We start from the raw sequence: 15,532 nt of genomic DNA, 5'->3' as shown, positions 1-15,532 counted from the left end.
CACCGCCACCTGCGCCACCGCCACCTCCGCCACCGTAGTCTCCGAAACCGCCTTCGCCGCCGCGCCGCTCAGCTTAGAAAACACTTGATTCTGCTCGTTTAATTGAATTACTTGATGTTGCTGCAGCTCTGTTAAAAATTTAGAAATTGAAGCTTCTGTTTAAATGCTTTCAGGAGATTAACTCATCTTTCTTAGTTTTATTTATGTGTGTTTTGATAATTGGGGGTTTTACGGTATTATGTGTGCTTTTGGTAATCCTGATCTAGTGAGTTTTTGTTTTGCATTACTGTTTGAATTAAACAGAAAGAAACATAGTAGTTTGTGCGGTGATTAAAAAATTTGGGGTGATTTTGCAAAGATGGGGGAGTCAATGAAAAAGGTAGCTGAAATGGATGTGGAATTAACAATAGAAGAGAGAAATGTAGGGGGTATATGCTTATAGTGATGTGTTTACAAAACATATCACTCTTAGCGTGATTTTACTTCATTCTTGTTTACAAAACACATCACTCTTATTAAGATTTTACTTCACTCTTGTTTACAAAACGCATCACTCTTATTATGATTTTACTTCACTGTTATTTGCAAAACACATCACTCTTATTATGATTTTACTTCACTCTTGTTTACAAAACACATCACTCTTATTATGATTTTACTTCACTCTTGTTTACAAAACACATCACTCTTATTACGATTTTACTTCACTCTTGTTTACAAAACACATCACTCTTATTACGATTTTACTTCACTCTTGTTTACAAAACACATCACTCTTATTAAGATTTTACTTCACTCTTGTTTGCAAAACACATCACTCTTATTACGATTTTACTTCACTCTTGTTTGCAAAACACATCACTCTTATTATGATTTTACTTCACTCTTGTTTACAAAACACATCACTCTTATTATGATTTTACTTTCACTCTTGTTTACAAAACACATCACTCTTATTATGAATTTACTTCACTCTTGTTTACAAAACACATCACTCTTATTACGATTTTACTTCCCTCTTGTTTACAAAACACATCACTCTTATTACGATTTTACTTCACTCTTGTTTACAAAATACATCACTCTTAGCATGATTTTACTTCACTCTTGTTTACAAAATACATCACTTTCATTACGATTTTACTTCACTCTTGTTTACAAAACACATCACTCCTAATAAAAATTACACTTTAAGAATTGTTTTATATTTATAATTACTCACTAACTACTCCATATTAATTCACCATCGCCATTTTTTGTTAATAACAAATTCAGCGACGCTATTTAGATTATTCCAATAGCTCCAAGCCTTCTACGTCTCCATCTCCGGCAAATTCGCCGCCGCATTTCTCGCCGCACAATGCTACATCTCCGATCACCCCAGCCCAACAGCTCCAAGCCTTCCTCCAGCTCAAATACCAGTGGATTCACGATCCCAGCCAGTCTCCATTCGCCACGCATCCAATCGCGTTGCCGTCGCCACCTCCGCCCTGCACTACCTCGGATGCGCCGCTGCGCTCAGTTTCCCCCCTCTCCACCGCCTCGCGCACCATCTGATCGTCTCCTCCGGCTACGCTGCGGTCGCGGCTCTGTTGTCGGTTATCCTCCCGGATTCCGCCGCCCAATGCGTCTACGTTGTTTTCGGATTGCTCTAGGCCGCTGAATTTGCAGAAGAGATCGAGAGATAAGAATTTAGGGAACCTATTTTTTTCTATGCAATGACCATAATACCCCCGCCTTGTTATTATGGACTAAATTTGTGATTGAGGGAACTAATTTCTCCTTAAATTCAAAAATTAATACCAGCCCTTGATTTTTTTGATCTTGTGGCTATTATTTGTTCTCTAGTTATTTGGTTAAGAGGTGTTTGCCATAGATCACTACCCTATGGATGTATTCATTTCCTTTTTCCATCTTTTGTTCTATTGTTCTTTTTAATCTCGGCCATTCAATCTGAAGATCTAACGGCCCCAAATAATGCCATCATATTTTAAATTAAATCAATTAAAAAAATTGAAAAGGCTATTTTAGGTACATGCAAATGTGGTTGTTATGGAAACTCCCATGATTTCCTCTCCCTAAATATCTGCTGTTATTATCAATTCAGAACGTTTTCAATCCCGTGAAACCCACGCCGACGTGGTCGGTCAAAACCGGAGCCCTAAATCTCACCGATCGCTGATGGCTTCAAGGGTGTCTCTGAAGGCCGGGAAGGGAAAGGTCGTTAGGAAATCTGCGGCAGCCGGCAGCGGACGAGGAGGAGGGGTCCATGGCGGCGACCTGGAAGTTCGTCAAGGAGTGGAGCACCTGGGCCATGAGAAGGCCAAAGTCGTCACTCACTACGGCTTCATCCCGTTGGTCATCATCATCGGCATGGATTCGGACCCCAAACCATCCCTCTCTCAGCTCCTCAGCCCCGTGTAAAATCAATTTTGCGATTTGGGTATTCTGGTGTTGGATTTCCCTAGCTGTTTCCGTTCTTCGTTGTTATGTCTATCAGCCAACTTCACCATTAGAGCATCCACAACCGTGTTCTTGCCAGCGGCACGGTTGTGGGCCAGGCCCCACTTTTTCTGCTTGCTCTCTGGCAAGAGCACAACACCCACAGCTGTGCTCTTCCGCAAGGACGAGCACAATTAATTTAAAATTCAATTAAACAAAAACATTTCCATAATACTAAAATTCATTAAAAAAACCTAAATAATATTACAAATGACAAATAAAATAAAAACGACATAATTAAAATCCAAAAAATTATGTGTTGATAGTTTGTATGAGAATTATGAATGAGAGATGATAAATGGATGTTGAATGTGTGTATTTATAGATGATTTTGGGGGGAAAAATATAAAAAAAATCCAAAAAATTCAGAAAAATGGGCAAAAAACGGCAATATTTTTGGGATTTGGAAAATAATTTTTTTTAATTTTTTTTATCATTATTTATAATTAAATAACGAATTTTAAATAATAAAAAAATATTCAAAGGCAACGGCTATGCCGTTGCCCAATCGCGTGCCGCCACGTCACCTGCTCGCTGGCACGGCGCGAGCTCAGCTGCGGCGAGAACCGTCCGTGCCAGCGGCGCGGACGGACGCGGGTTACGGCGCCACCGTTGCTGATGCTCTTAGCTACTAGTAGTTTATATGCCTTTGTTATTAGATTTGTGAATTTGTGCACTTTATTATTGATGGTTATATGATGTTAGTTAATCGAATTTTTTGGGCTACTGATTCCACTAGTATTGCTTCCTGATAATAATGTTGAATGTGGATCAACATAATAATGATGTCTTGAATTTTCTATTGTTTTCTTTCACATTTGTTTTGAGAATAATTCATGATACACTTGAGAATTTTTAGCCTAATTAAGAATTGAGATGCATTATCAGCCATTCATTTTTATTAAATGAGTGGTCTAGAAATTGTCACATGGAAAATATTTTTAGATTAATTAATTATAAAAGGGCAGAATGGTAATTTCATGGTACATTTTATTCAATAAATACTTTTTTTTAATTTTTTTTTAAAAAATTTTTTAAATTTTTTTTTCATCTACATATACAATTCATGTCAACTACACACATATAATATCAACTACATATACAATTAATGTCAACTATACACATATAATGTCAATTATAAGTTGTTGACATTTGATGTGCAAGCTATTGACGATAATACCCTCGAGTTGACATAATCTACTTGCAGTTGACATTTCGAAAATGTTGTGAATGAGTGGCTGAAAATGCATCTCAATTCTCAATTAAGCTAAAAAATCTCAACCTAACAGAACCTATATATATATATTCCAGGATACCTAACTCTAATTAATAGAGTATAGTATACATTCTTAGTCATATTTTAGATAGTTTTTAAATTATTTGGTAACAAGATTCAGAAATTAGGGACATATAACAATTCAAGACATGGGCTAAATTGCAGTGTTTGTCTTTAGGAGGCACCTTACTTTGACTTTACAGTTTTGAAAAATAAATCGTTCATAAAGATGAACTTATACTACTATAAATAAACCATTTTCCCACACGCACAAAAGAAAGACCAAAAACATAAACAAATCTAAACAAAATACTAGCATTCCAATAAGACTAGACTTTAAATCATATGTAAGGTAGTTGAAACATTCACCGGTAACCTAATTAATTTTTTTTACAGACCTAGTTTCCTCATAGTCTAGTGTCCATAATCCTCCCTATGCCAAAAAAATCATTATCAATATCGAAAATATAAAATGTTTATTTATTGACCTTGAGCCTTAAGGGACAATAATTAATGCTTTCAAAAAAGGGAACACAACAGGGAAAAAAAAGAAACAAGCTACTACTACTTCTATTGCAAACACTTTCTCTCAAATTTTGAAGGTTAGGCCATCCACAACGCTGTCTCTATACCGTCTCTTAAACCGTCTCTTAACTACTATTTGAGCACTATTTGAGGGCCCCACTGTCCTTTTTGCCTCCATCTCTTAACTAAGAGACGGAACCTGCAACGCTCCGTCTCTTAACCGTCTCTATACCGTCTCTTAATTACTATTCATTCAATTTAATTTATAATTTTTTTTAAAACCCAATTCAATTTAAACAAACACACTTTATTAAAATTAAAACAATATCACAACTTAACATTAAAAAAAACGAAGACATAGCGGTTTCCGCATGCGGAAACAGCGACGGAAATAGGTATCTCCCCAAATCGGGTTATCGCAGAAGTAGTCGCGTACTAACCGTGCGGCGGCTTCCTCCCGGTTCCGATTGATGTACTTCCGGGAGCGTCGTGGGGGTGGTGCGGCTTCCTCCGCCTCTCGTCGTCGATCTTCTTCGAGTGATTGTTCCATTAATTGGCGCATTTGCTCAAAAGGATCCATTTGTTTGAGTTGATTGAAGATGGAAATTGGAGTGATAGAGAGGATTTGAGAGGAATAGATGTGTGTTTGTGTTTGAAATGAGTATGGAATAGAATTATTTATAGAGTAAAAAAATTAAAAATTTAAAAAATGAAAATAAATATTTAACGGTAATATTACCGTTTGAAAAAAAAAATTTTTTATTAAAAATCGATTTTTTTTTAAAAAAAATGAATTATTGCGTCATCAGTGACGACGCCCACTCGCGGGCCAGCGAGTGGGCGTCACACACGCATGGGGACGTGCCACGTGTCCCTGGCGCGTGGCGAGACAGCTCGTCTCGTGTCTCTCCGAGACGAGCTACGCGACGAGACGGTCGCGAGCTGGAGACGAGATGGGCGCTGCAATGCGTCTCGCGGGGGTCTCGTCTCTCCGAGACGAGACGCGAGCCCGGCGCGAGACGCGTTGTGGATGGTCTTATGATTGCAATTTTTTGCTTTTTAAAAAAAAGAAAAAAAATCATAAATGTAAAAACAGAGCGGTTAGATAGATTAGTGATGTGGCGAATGGAGTAATCAAATTTTATCCAAAGGAGGGGCAAAAGCGTCAATAGGTGGTTGCAACAAACCCCCAATTACAAGTAAGCCGAATTCAACGCCTCTCAGCTCACACCAAACGACACCGTTACAGGTGCAGAAACCAAGGAGATAATTATCCGATCCTTGGACACCCACCGCTTCACTCTCTCTTCAAATCTGCCACCTCACCGACTTCATCAAATCGCCGATCATCCTCTGCAGCTAGCTGAGTAGTTTCTGTCACAGGTTTTGCTGAAATGGATCGGTCAGGAATGCCACCGGGCCCCGGTATGGATATGCCGATCATGCACGATAGTGATCGCTATGACTTCGTCAGAGATATCGGCTCCGGTAACTTCGGCGTCGCCCGATTGATGAGGGATAAGCAGACCAATGAGCTCGTTGCGGTTAAGTATATTGAGCGAGGCGATAAGGTCGGTTTTAACTTTACTTCCTCCTTTTTCTGTTATTCTTAACTTCTCTGTCAAATATTGGATGTATTTATGCTCGGAACTATAGTATTACCCTAAGTTGGATTCAGTTACTCATTATTCGTTTTAAGCTGGAAAGTTGATGTTTTGGTGGCAGTTTTATTTCCTATTGGCGAGCTATTAATGGAAATAAAGATAAAATATGTTAAACTTTAACAATCAAGAACTTTCTTGTTTTAGTCGACACTTTGTTCTCCCCAAATTTTTTTAGTCCAATTTCGGAAACTCTATGGTAAGGATCCAGCATGCTCAGGGTTCTTTGGAGCAGTGAAAGCGGAGTTGGATGCACTTGGCTTGGGAATTGGGAGAAATTTAATTGCCTATCAGCAAATTGGGAAGGTTGAGAATGTATCATCTGCTCTTATGTCAGCTATTGATTATCTAAAACTTACCAAAAATGTCTACAATGTTGCAAATAACTATACCTATTACTATGGGAATGTGATTTTTAGGAAAGCAGCTGCTCTGCTATGAAAACGCAACAGATTAATTTCTTGCACATGTTGCGATTCATGTAACTGATATATGACCAGCTGCCATCATTCTGTGAAGACATTAGCAGATAAACTTTGGGTGAACATGATATATGAGAATTGAGCTGGATTCCGCAGATTAAATGCGTAGAGATAAAGATTCCATAGTTACATAAATGTTCTCTGTAAAATTAATATAACTTAACAAAGTAATGAGAAACCACAGCTCATTCAGTTATCCCTCTCTCATTATGTTCCAAGAAGAGAACCTCTACATTTGGAAGGTTGAAGATTCTGCTGCAACCCCGAAATCATAGAGCCGTTAAGAAGATGTTAAGGAGTAGTAAGTCGGATTTAAAAACCTAGTCACTTCACAGATTATCTTAAATAGGTTTCAACCAATATTTAACCAAATCTTCTGATTTCTTGAATGCATTTTTTCTTTTGTTACTGGTTCTTACAACTTTGATATTTTGCTTCCAATTCTTCGTTCTGATTAGGACGTTAGCTTTGAGGATCTCATCAGTGCACATGTGCATTTGGATATTTTGTAATATTCATTCAGTCCACTTAAAATTATTTTACTCCAAAGAATAAGATATCGGCCTGCAGGCGTGATCTTGATAAGCATATAAGATAGGGAGCCATAACATAACCCAAAACCATGGTCAAATGTAAATGGTTGAATCACTCTTATATGCCACTCCTCACTTTCATGTTGAACGGGTGGGGGTTTCGTATCAGATCTTGTCACCACCTTTGCCGCCTCCCCAAATTACAACAGGATGTATGTGTGAATGGAAGTGTGTTGCCATTTCCTCTTCGGTTCTTCCCAGTCTTTTACTGGTCTCAAAACTTTGACTTTGGATCTCTCAACTTGGGAGCTTCCAATGCTTGGTTATGGCCGATAAATTTGGTGACTGACTTTGCATTTTAATGGACAATATTTAATAAATTATATGAATCCTCGCCAAAGTATGTTATGTACGATAATAGTACTGGTTGAAGATTTGTTTCATGATACTAAAATGATAACAATAGCCGGCATTGTGAGAAATGTTTTCTGACAGATTAAATATCCCGTTACCCGTCATGTAGCAGTGACTGATAGGTTGAAAGTAAGTTTTGTAAGGACTTTGATATCGATCAAGTCTGAAGGAGTTATGGCATGTTTGCTTCTTGATATCAAGATATATTTATCTTTAGTGATAATTTGGTTAGTATTTATCTTTTATTGTTTGATGAGTCATGTTTATCTTTAAGATTAGATTTATATTTAAAGTATTGAGTCTTTTAATAATTATAGTAGTAATATGAGTCTTTTGTCTTTTCATAAAAACCTTCACCAGATTAGAGAGGTTTCCAGAATATTAGTGAAGTCCAGCATGTAGCTGTTAAGGCCCTCTTCGGAGGTGGCATTACGTTTGTATTTATATTTTGTTTGAGTGTTTCATTATTCAAGTAGTTCAATTTAGTCTTGTTATTCAATTTCTCGGTTCTGCTCCATTAATTCCAGCAGTCTGACTTTTACCTCTAACAGACGTCCCTATGTTTTCGCTTGTATAAGCTATAAATTGGAGACTTGTTCTGAAGGATGAAATTTAGGAAGGCAAAGAGATGAACAATATGAATTGCATATTGATCAGTAAATGACTAAAGAACTTTGGGAGTTTGTGGGTACCTAGTGGAACCCTAACTCTTATTGTATGCCGTTGCATGGAACAATAACAAAACATGGGATAAATTAGAGTAGATAAGTTTTTAAATATTTCTTCCACATTTTTTGATAGTAAGTTGCAATTTTTTTATCTGGCATGCCCAAGTTCTGTGTTGTTTGTCATAGGTTAAAGTTAAAACTCCCTGGAAAATAACACAATCAATCAGTGAAATTAGGACAACATTATGTGGGATGCATTCTTACCAACTGAAATGGAACATGTCAGAAAGGAGAGCTTAAGGACATGAAGAAAAGTTTATGCTGTTATTATATAAGAAAAGTACTGCAACTGTCATACACAGATGGAAGCCTATATTTATCCGACTTCTAATGTGCTGGTGCTTGTCGTTAGTTATTTGTACACGTGTTTTGAGTTAAAAATGGGTAAATGAGTCAGTTTTTTTATCGTAGTAGAGTTTTTGCTTCTGCTAATCAGCTATAGAATGAATTTTAATTACCCTCAAAAAAAAATATCCACATGGTTCTACCATTTACTATTGATGCTGGTCTGTCTGATTTCACGAAGGATGATCTAAGATTGACAAGATTTTCTTTTGTACTGGTTCTTTAGTTGGTTTTCAAAGATTAGCATGTAAATTATCTGGATAACTTTTGCAGATAGATGAGAATGTTCAGAGAGAAATTATCAATCACAGATCTTTGAGGCACCCAAACATTGTCAGATTTCGAGAGGTTTGTTGCTAATACTCTTGACATTTAAGCGACTTTGATTATATTAACTCTGACTGTACTCTAATACTCTGCTTTAGGTGATTCTAACACCCATCCATCTTGCTATTGTGATGGAGTATGCATCTGGTGGAGAATTATTTGAGCGCATATCTAATAAAGGACGATTCAGTGAGGATGAGGTTCTTTTACTTACTCTGATGTGTTTGTTTCCTGGCGTACATGTGGCTTTTGAGTTCACTCGGTTCTTATTTGCAATCTTTTCTCATGCAGGCTCGTTTCTTCTTTCAACAACTTATATCTGGAGTGAGCTACTGTCATTCAATGGTATCAAATTCTTCAGTTAGAAATACTTTCCATCACAATCTCTTAGGATACAACTTTAATTTGATTTATCTTTTCATATTCCCTTATAAAAGCAAATATGTCATCGAGACTTGAAGCTGGAAAACACACTGTTGGATGGGAGCCCGGCTCCTAGGCTGAAGATATGTGATTTTGGGTATTCCAAGGTAGTCGCCAAATCTGTTTTCTACTCCATCTAATCTGTTGGTATCATAATTCCCTATTCTCCTGGATTTTAAATGGGAAAATGTCAAAACTATTAAAATTTTATCAAAAATGTTTGAAATATAAAAAGATCATTTTCAATCTCAAATTATTACCATTTTATAAAAAAATGTCTGAAACCATCGAAATATTAAGTGAAGTCATGAATAATCGCTAAGTGATAAAAAAATGTCCTGAGATTTCTTTGCTGGCTCAGGAATGTTGGCGTGGCTCGCGGATGTCTCCACACTGAACATACATATTCAGGCCAGGCCAGGCCAAGCCAGTTTTTAATAAAATTTAATTAATATTTCCACTGTGACATCTGACAAGCCACGTCAATGTTCAGCAGCTGGAAAATGAACACCAGGAAATTTTTATAAAGTATCAATAATTCATGACTTGAGCTGATATATTCTATGGTTCATGACATTTATGATAAATTAACTATTGATGGTTAATGACCTAATTGACATTTTAAAAAATGTTTGGGGTAAAAGTGATATTTTCCTGTTTAAAATCGAGGATTTCACATTTTTCTCAGAGATATTATTTTGTCATTTTTCACGCCTGGTTATCAGAAATTTTCTGTTAATTATCTGATTATATATGTCCTTTTACAGTCTGCTCTGCTGCATTCACAACCAAAATCTACAGTGGGTACTCCTGCATATATTGCTCCTGAGGTGCTACACAGAAAAGAATATGATGGCAAGGTAAAACAACTCCTGGCATACTGAGTAATACTTGAAAACCATATTGTAAGCATATTATTTCTCTGTCTTTCTTAGGTGCTAATTCAATTCTCGTACCAAATTGTTACATGCTCTCCATTTTCTCATATACTAAGTTTGTAAACGTTCTCATTTTCTCATGCTGAATCGGTGAATACTTCCTCCTGGTCCAACTTTGTAACAACCTAAGTTTTTCCCAAAACAAATAAGCTATTCACCTAGGATTCCTCAATTCACTTTTCTTTACATATCCTTTTAACATGTTGGCACGTGGCAGTTCTTTTAGTCTATAAATTGGTTTACCTGTTCAATGATAATGTTTATATTTGAATCTTTTGTCTATGCTTTGGTTTCCCTGTGTTTCCTTTACTGTGTAATAATGTTTATATTTGAATCTTAATGCTACTTCTATTTCAGATTGCAGATGTGTGGTCCTGTGGAGTGACATTGTATGTTATGCTGGTTGGTACCTATCCGTTTGAAGATCCTGAAAACCCTAAGGACTACCGTAAGACAATTCAGAGAGTCATAAATGTTCAGTATTCTATTCCAGAGCATGTCAATATATCTGCGGAATGTCTGCATCTGATTTCGAGGATCTTTGTGGGTGATCCTGCTCAAGTGAGTGATTTGATCCTTGACTTGCATTTCTATTTTTTGAAAGTTTGAATTTTAATCTGTCTTCATATACGAGATTGCATCTGTAAGATGTCTACCTAATATGTTCCATCTATCCGGTCATAACTAAACACGTACTACTTGATATAATTTTAACTTGAAAGAATTTGCCCTAGCAATAAAAATAAATACTTGAGACTGAATTAACGTCTCTCATTGCCTTCAAAATGAAATGAGTTATGGAAAAAGTGAACAATGGTTCATCTTTTCGTTTCCAAACAAAAGTGGGTAGCTTTCTATTTTTAGTCATTTATATATGCTCACTATTCGAGTGTTTGTGAATTGTGATGTGTCAGCGCATCACCATACCTGAGATCAAGAACCATGTGTGGTTTCTCAAGAACCTCCCAGCAGATCTGATGGACGAAACGACAATGGGCGACCAATTTGAAGAGCCGGAGCAGCCTATGCAGAGCCTTGAAACCATCATGCAGATAATCTCGGAGGCTACCATACCTCCAGCTGGTTTGTACAACCTGGACATGATGGACGATGACTTGGAGGACCTAGACTCTGATCCCGATCTTGATCTTGACAGCAGCGGGGAGGTCATTTATGCAATGTGAGCGTAGGTCAGAATGAATACAGAGCCTGTGACTACTTAAAACATTGTGTGGAAAGGCATCGACACAGACAGAAGTAGTATTGAGGGGCAATAGTGTCAGTATAGCGTTCCTGTTTTATGGTCAGGGGACGATATAGTGTTGAGAATATACGGAGCGAGCTGAAGTCCTTGCTTTCTTACGGCATCGCTCTCTTGTCTACTACTTTATGGCATCTTTTATTCCACTCTATTTCGTATGCACTTGTGTTTCTTATGCACTGAGCTGTATAACTCTTTGTGGAGCTTGTAATAATTTTCAGTCGGTGTGTGTATCGTTTAATATTGGTCATCTCAACAATCTGCATTGCATTGTCTGTTCTGGATAATACATGATCAGAGAATAAGATCAAATCTCAGATTTTCAATAAAAAAAGGCATATAGTAGAAAAACGTATAAATGTTAGCATGGAAGGAAGATCACCAATCCTTCATTAGTTCTATATGTCAAGTGATTAGACCAAGAATCACTAGGCTAGAAAAATGCCATGTCAAGTTACAAATTTATACTTGCAGATTCTAATTGTTATACTTGTGAGTCATATTATCTAGTGCATTTGATGATAATTGTGAATTTTGTGATAAATATTCGTGTTTGAATCAATGATGTATCTTAACTTCATTATTATGTAATTATAAAGCATTGTAATTAGTTTATTTTGGCAAAGCATTGGGGAAATGAGTCAATTGAGGAGAATGATCATAGTATTATTTCAGGAGCCGCCGAGATGGCGAGAAAATTCTAATTCCTAAGCGTTTAGTGTATTCAAAATTGAAGTAATATTTATTGCAAATCAGACTCAATTATATAATAAAAGAGCGAAATAGAATTTCATAAAAAGTTTAATGAGAAAAGAACTGCACATAAAAAATTGGAGCCTCAGCATGGATCGGGAAATTGAACCCGACGTGAATCGAACACGCAACCTTCTGATCTGGAGTCAGACGCGCTACCATTGCGCCACGGATCCTGGCGGTGATACTAGTTTAAACTAAACCAATACATACGCATGTTATTATTAAGTCAGTTTTTGAATCAGCCAAGTCTTACTAGTTCTCTACTTGCATTTGATTCTTTATTCGTATACGGAAAATAATCATATTTTTTCTATTTTGAGTTATCTACTCCATAATGTTTTTATTTGTAATACTTTAATTATTTTTTCTTTAATATTTTTATTTTATTTTATATTAAAACATGTATAGTGGAGTATCATTCACTGTTACAGTTATTTTTTTTGGAACGGATTAAATGTAATTATTAATTTTAATTCTTTAAATGGATTATTTGTTTAATTGGCTCTTTTCCGGCATGGGTTGACAGTGAGTATGAGAGTGAGGCGTCAAGTAAACCTATCCTATCAGTGAAACAATGAAGCGAAATCCATTTCAGCTTCGAAAATTACTCGGGTGTTCGTATTCTTCCACGCCCTATTCCAGTCAACTAACATCCTCGCCAAATCCTTTCCTTCCTCCATCTGGGAATCACGGGCCATCACCAAATCGCTCGGGCAGAGATGTCGATTTCATTCTAACCATCGAACATCTCTGCCACCAGAAACGATTGAAAGACGTGATTCCATTCCTAGAAAATCAAGTTCATCCCCCTCCCGCTGCTTATTCTAAAATCCTGCAGCTCTGCATTGAGAAAAGGGCTCTAATTGAGGGCAAAAGAGTCCATGCCTATATCAATCGTTCGGGCTTCCTGGCTGGAGTGTTTATCTCCAACAAGATTCTTGAGCTGTATTGCAAATGCGGGAGTATGTCGGATTCCCGCAAGCTGTTTGATGAAATGGGCGAGAGGGATTTGTGTTCTTGGAACACTTTGATTTCGGGCTACGCGAGAATAGGCATGGTTTTAGAAGCGCGGGAGCTGTTCGATGAAATGTCTGAAAGAGACAACTTTTCGTGGACGGCCATGATTTCGGGCTACGTCAAGCATAAACAGCCTGGACATGCCTTGGAGCTGTACAGATTAATGCAGAGAAATGAGCATCCCATGTGCAATAAGTTCACCGTGTCTAGTGTCCTCACGGCTTCGGCTGCCATGCAGTCGTTGCGGTTAGGGAAAGAGATTCATGGGCGTATAATCAGAACAGGGTTGGATTCTGATGCTGTAGTTTCGAGTGCTCTGATGGATGTGTATGGAAAGTGTGGGAGCCTAAACGAGGCGAGGTACATTTTTGATAGGGTAGAAGGGAAAGACATTGTGGTTTGGACATCAATGATTGATCGGTATTTTGGAGATGGGAGGTGGGAAGATGGCCTTTCTTTGTTTTCTGATTTCTTGCGCTGTGGGATTAGCCCTAACGAGTACACGTTTGCAGGGGTTTTGAACGCTTGCGCTCATCAAACTGCAGAGGAGTTAGGCCGGCAGGTCCACGGGCACATGATGCGGATTGGGTTTGATCCGTGCTCGTTTGCTGCTAGCTCGCTTGTGCATATGTATGCCAAGTGTGGTAGCGTGGAGAGAGCCGGTAAAGTGTTCAAGTGGCTTCCTAGGCCTGATTTAGTCTCGTGGACCTCGTTGATCACTGGATATGCTCAGAGTGGGCAGCCCCATGAAGCACTTAAGCTGTTTGATATGCTGCTTAAGTCTGGCACTCAGCCTGATCATGTTACGTTTGTAGGTGTTTTATCTGCGTGCACTCATGCAGGTTTAGTCGATAAAGGTCTCGAATATTTCCACTTGATAAAGGAGAAACATGGGCTACTTCTCACAGCTGACCACTATGCTTGTGTGGTTGATCTCTTGAGTCGCTCGGGCAGATTCAAGGAAGCACAAGATATGATTCGTTCAATGCCTATGAAACCCGACAAGTTTCTGTGGGCTTCTTTACTTGGTGGATGCAGGATTCATGGGAACTATGAAATTGCAGAGCAAGCTGCAGAAGCCTTGTTTGAAATTGAGCCGGAGAATGCAGCTACTTACGTCACTCTTGCTAATATCTACGCCACTGCAGGGAAGTGGAACGAAGTGGCGAAGGTGAGACAACTGATGGATGAGAGAGGAGTGGTGAAGAAACCTGGCATGAGTTGGGTTAACATCAACAGGAAGGTCCATATCTTCTTGGTTGGAGATGAATCCCATCCAAAATCGAAAGATATATTCAAATATTTGGGTGAGATCTCAAAGAGGATGAAGGAAGAAGGGTTTGTTCCCCACACGAATTACGTGCTGCATGATGTAGAGGAGGAGCAGAAAGAGCATAATCTGTCCTACCACAGCGAAAAACTTGCTGTGGCATTTGGCATCATCAGCACTCCTCCGGGAACACCGATCAAGGTTTTCAAGAACTTGAGGACATGCGTGGACTGCCACACAGCCCTTAAGTTCGTGTCGAGGATTGCTGAGAGGAAAATAACTGTACGGGATTCGAGTAGGTTCCATTGTTTCGAGTCTGGGAGGTGTTCTTGCCAAGATTACTGGTGATCCTTCAGATATGGGGGGAGGAGGTATGCTTTCATTTTTCTGTGGTTTGAAGTTTGTATTTTTAGTCTAATTATTTCTTTATCATATTTATAAAGTGGCTTAGTTTACTGGAGTTTGATTGGTACTTGTTGCTGATGAAATCTAGCCTTTACTTTTAAAATAAGTCATTCTCTTATTGTACCATCAACTATTTGTATTCATGGATTGAAGGAACTGAACTCTTCTTATACAATACATGACTATGATATTCTTGTTTTCCTATAAACATACACTGACTTGTCAAAGTGACTGTTATGTCGGGTGTTGTTGAAAGTTATGGAGAAGAGGAAAGTTATTTGATTGTTAATGCAGGTTAATTAAGACTCATCTATTACAAACAAAAGTTGATTGGCTAGAAAACCAAAAAATGGACACACACACACACACACATTAGCCATGTCATTTGAATGAATAGGAAAATCTACATCTTATTCCCAGTTGATTCTGGTATTATAAATGAATACGCCCAAAAGTCACTTTATTCTTGTGTGGTTGATCTTACTTTTATTTCGGTGTGAAATAAAGTTAATGAAAATAGTTACTAGAATATGTACACAAGATAGGATAATTTTTTTATGTCAGTAAATGATAGCTCTTGTGAATCCCATTTGGTATTATGGCAGCTCGTCATCTCTTCCCTCAAATAAATCATGTTTTAGCATTAATGCTCTCTCTATTTTCTGATGA

At 37.8% G+C, this 15,532-nt stretch overlaps 2 protein-coding genes and 1 non-coding gene across 3 annotated transcripts; 2 read left to right on the top strand and 1 right to left on the bottom strand.

Annotated features, from left to right (window-relative positions):
• The first annotated feature begins 5,527 nt into the window (after positions 1–5,527).
• Positions 5,528–11,656, top strand: LOC121744034 (serine/threonine-protein kinase SRK2I-like). The gene is made up of 8 exons (XM_042137476.1): positions 5,528–5,874; positions 8,740–8,814; positions 8,892–8,993; positions 9,085–9,138; positions 9,231–9,323; positions 9,984–10,076; positions 10,512–10,715; positions 11,069–11,656. The coding sequence occupies exons 1-8, from the start codon at positions 5,698–5,700 to the stop codon at positions 11,336–11,338; spliced, it is 1,068 nt and encodes a 355-aa protein (XP_041993410.1). The 5' UTR covers positions 5,528–5,697; the 3' UTR covers positions 11,339–11,656.
• Positions 11,657–12,272: 616 nt separating this feature from the next.
• Positions 12,273–12,344, bottom strand: TRNAW-CCA. Its single transcript has one exon. It is a non-coding gene; the product is annotated as a tRNA-Trp (tRNA).
• Positions 12,345–12,696: 352 nt separating this feature from the next.
• Positions 12,697–15,038, top strand: LOC121744033 (pentatricopeptide repeat-containing protein At4g37170-like). The gene has a single exon (XM_042137474.1). It carries the CDS (start codon positions 12,746–12,748, stop codon positions 14,804–14,806), a length of 2,061 nt encoding a protein of 686 aa, XP_041993408.1. The 5' UTR covers positions 12,697–12,745; the 3' UTR covers positions 14,807–15,038.
• Positions 15,039–15,532: the final 494 nt, after the last annotated feature.

This window comes from Salvia splendens, chromosome 8, assembly GCF_004379255.2.
Source record: "Salvia splendens isolate huo1 chromosome 8, SspV2, whole genome shotgun sequence".
Taxonomy (NCBI): domain Eukaryota; kingdom Viridiplantae; phylum Streptophyta; class Magnoliopsida; order Lamiales; family Lamiaceae; genus Salvia; species Salvia splendens.
Note: the sequence above shows the minus strand (reverse complement) of the source record. Positions and strands in the feature narration are given on the sequence as shown.

Excerpts from the sequence above, each read along its gene's own strand:
- LOC121744034 (XM_042137476.1), top strand. The coding sequence starts at position 5,698 with ATGGATCGGTCAGGAATGCCACCGGGCCCCGGTATGGATATGCCGATC. Across the intron at positions 8,815-8,891 it reads ACATTGTCAGATTTCGAGAG|GTGATTCTAACACCCATCCA; the intron begins GTTTGTTGCTAA and ends ACTCTGCTTTAG. Across the intron at positions 8,994-9,084 it reads GACGATTCAGTGAGGATGAG|GCTCGTTTCTTCTTTCAACA; the intron begins GTTCTTTTACTT and ends TTTCTCATGCAG.
- LOC121744033 (XM_042137474.1), top strand. The coding sequence starts at position 12,746 with ATGAAGCGAAATCCATTTCAGCTTCGAAAATTACTCGGGTGTTCGTAT.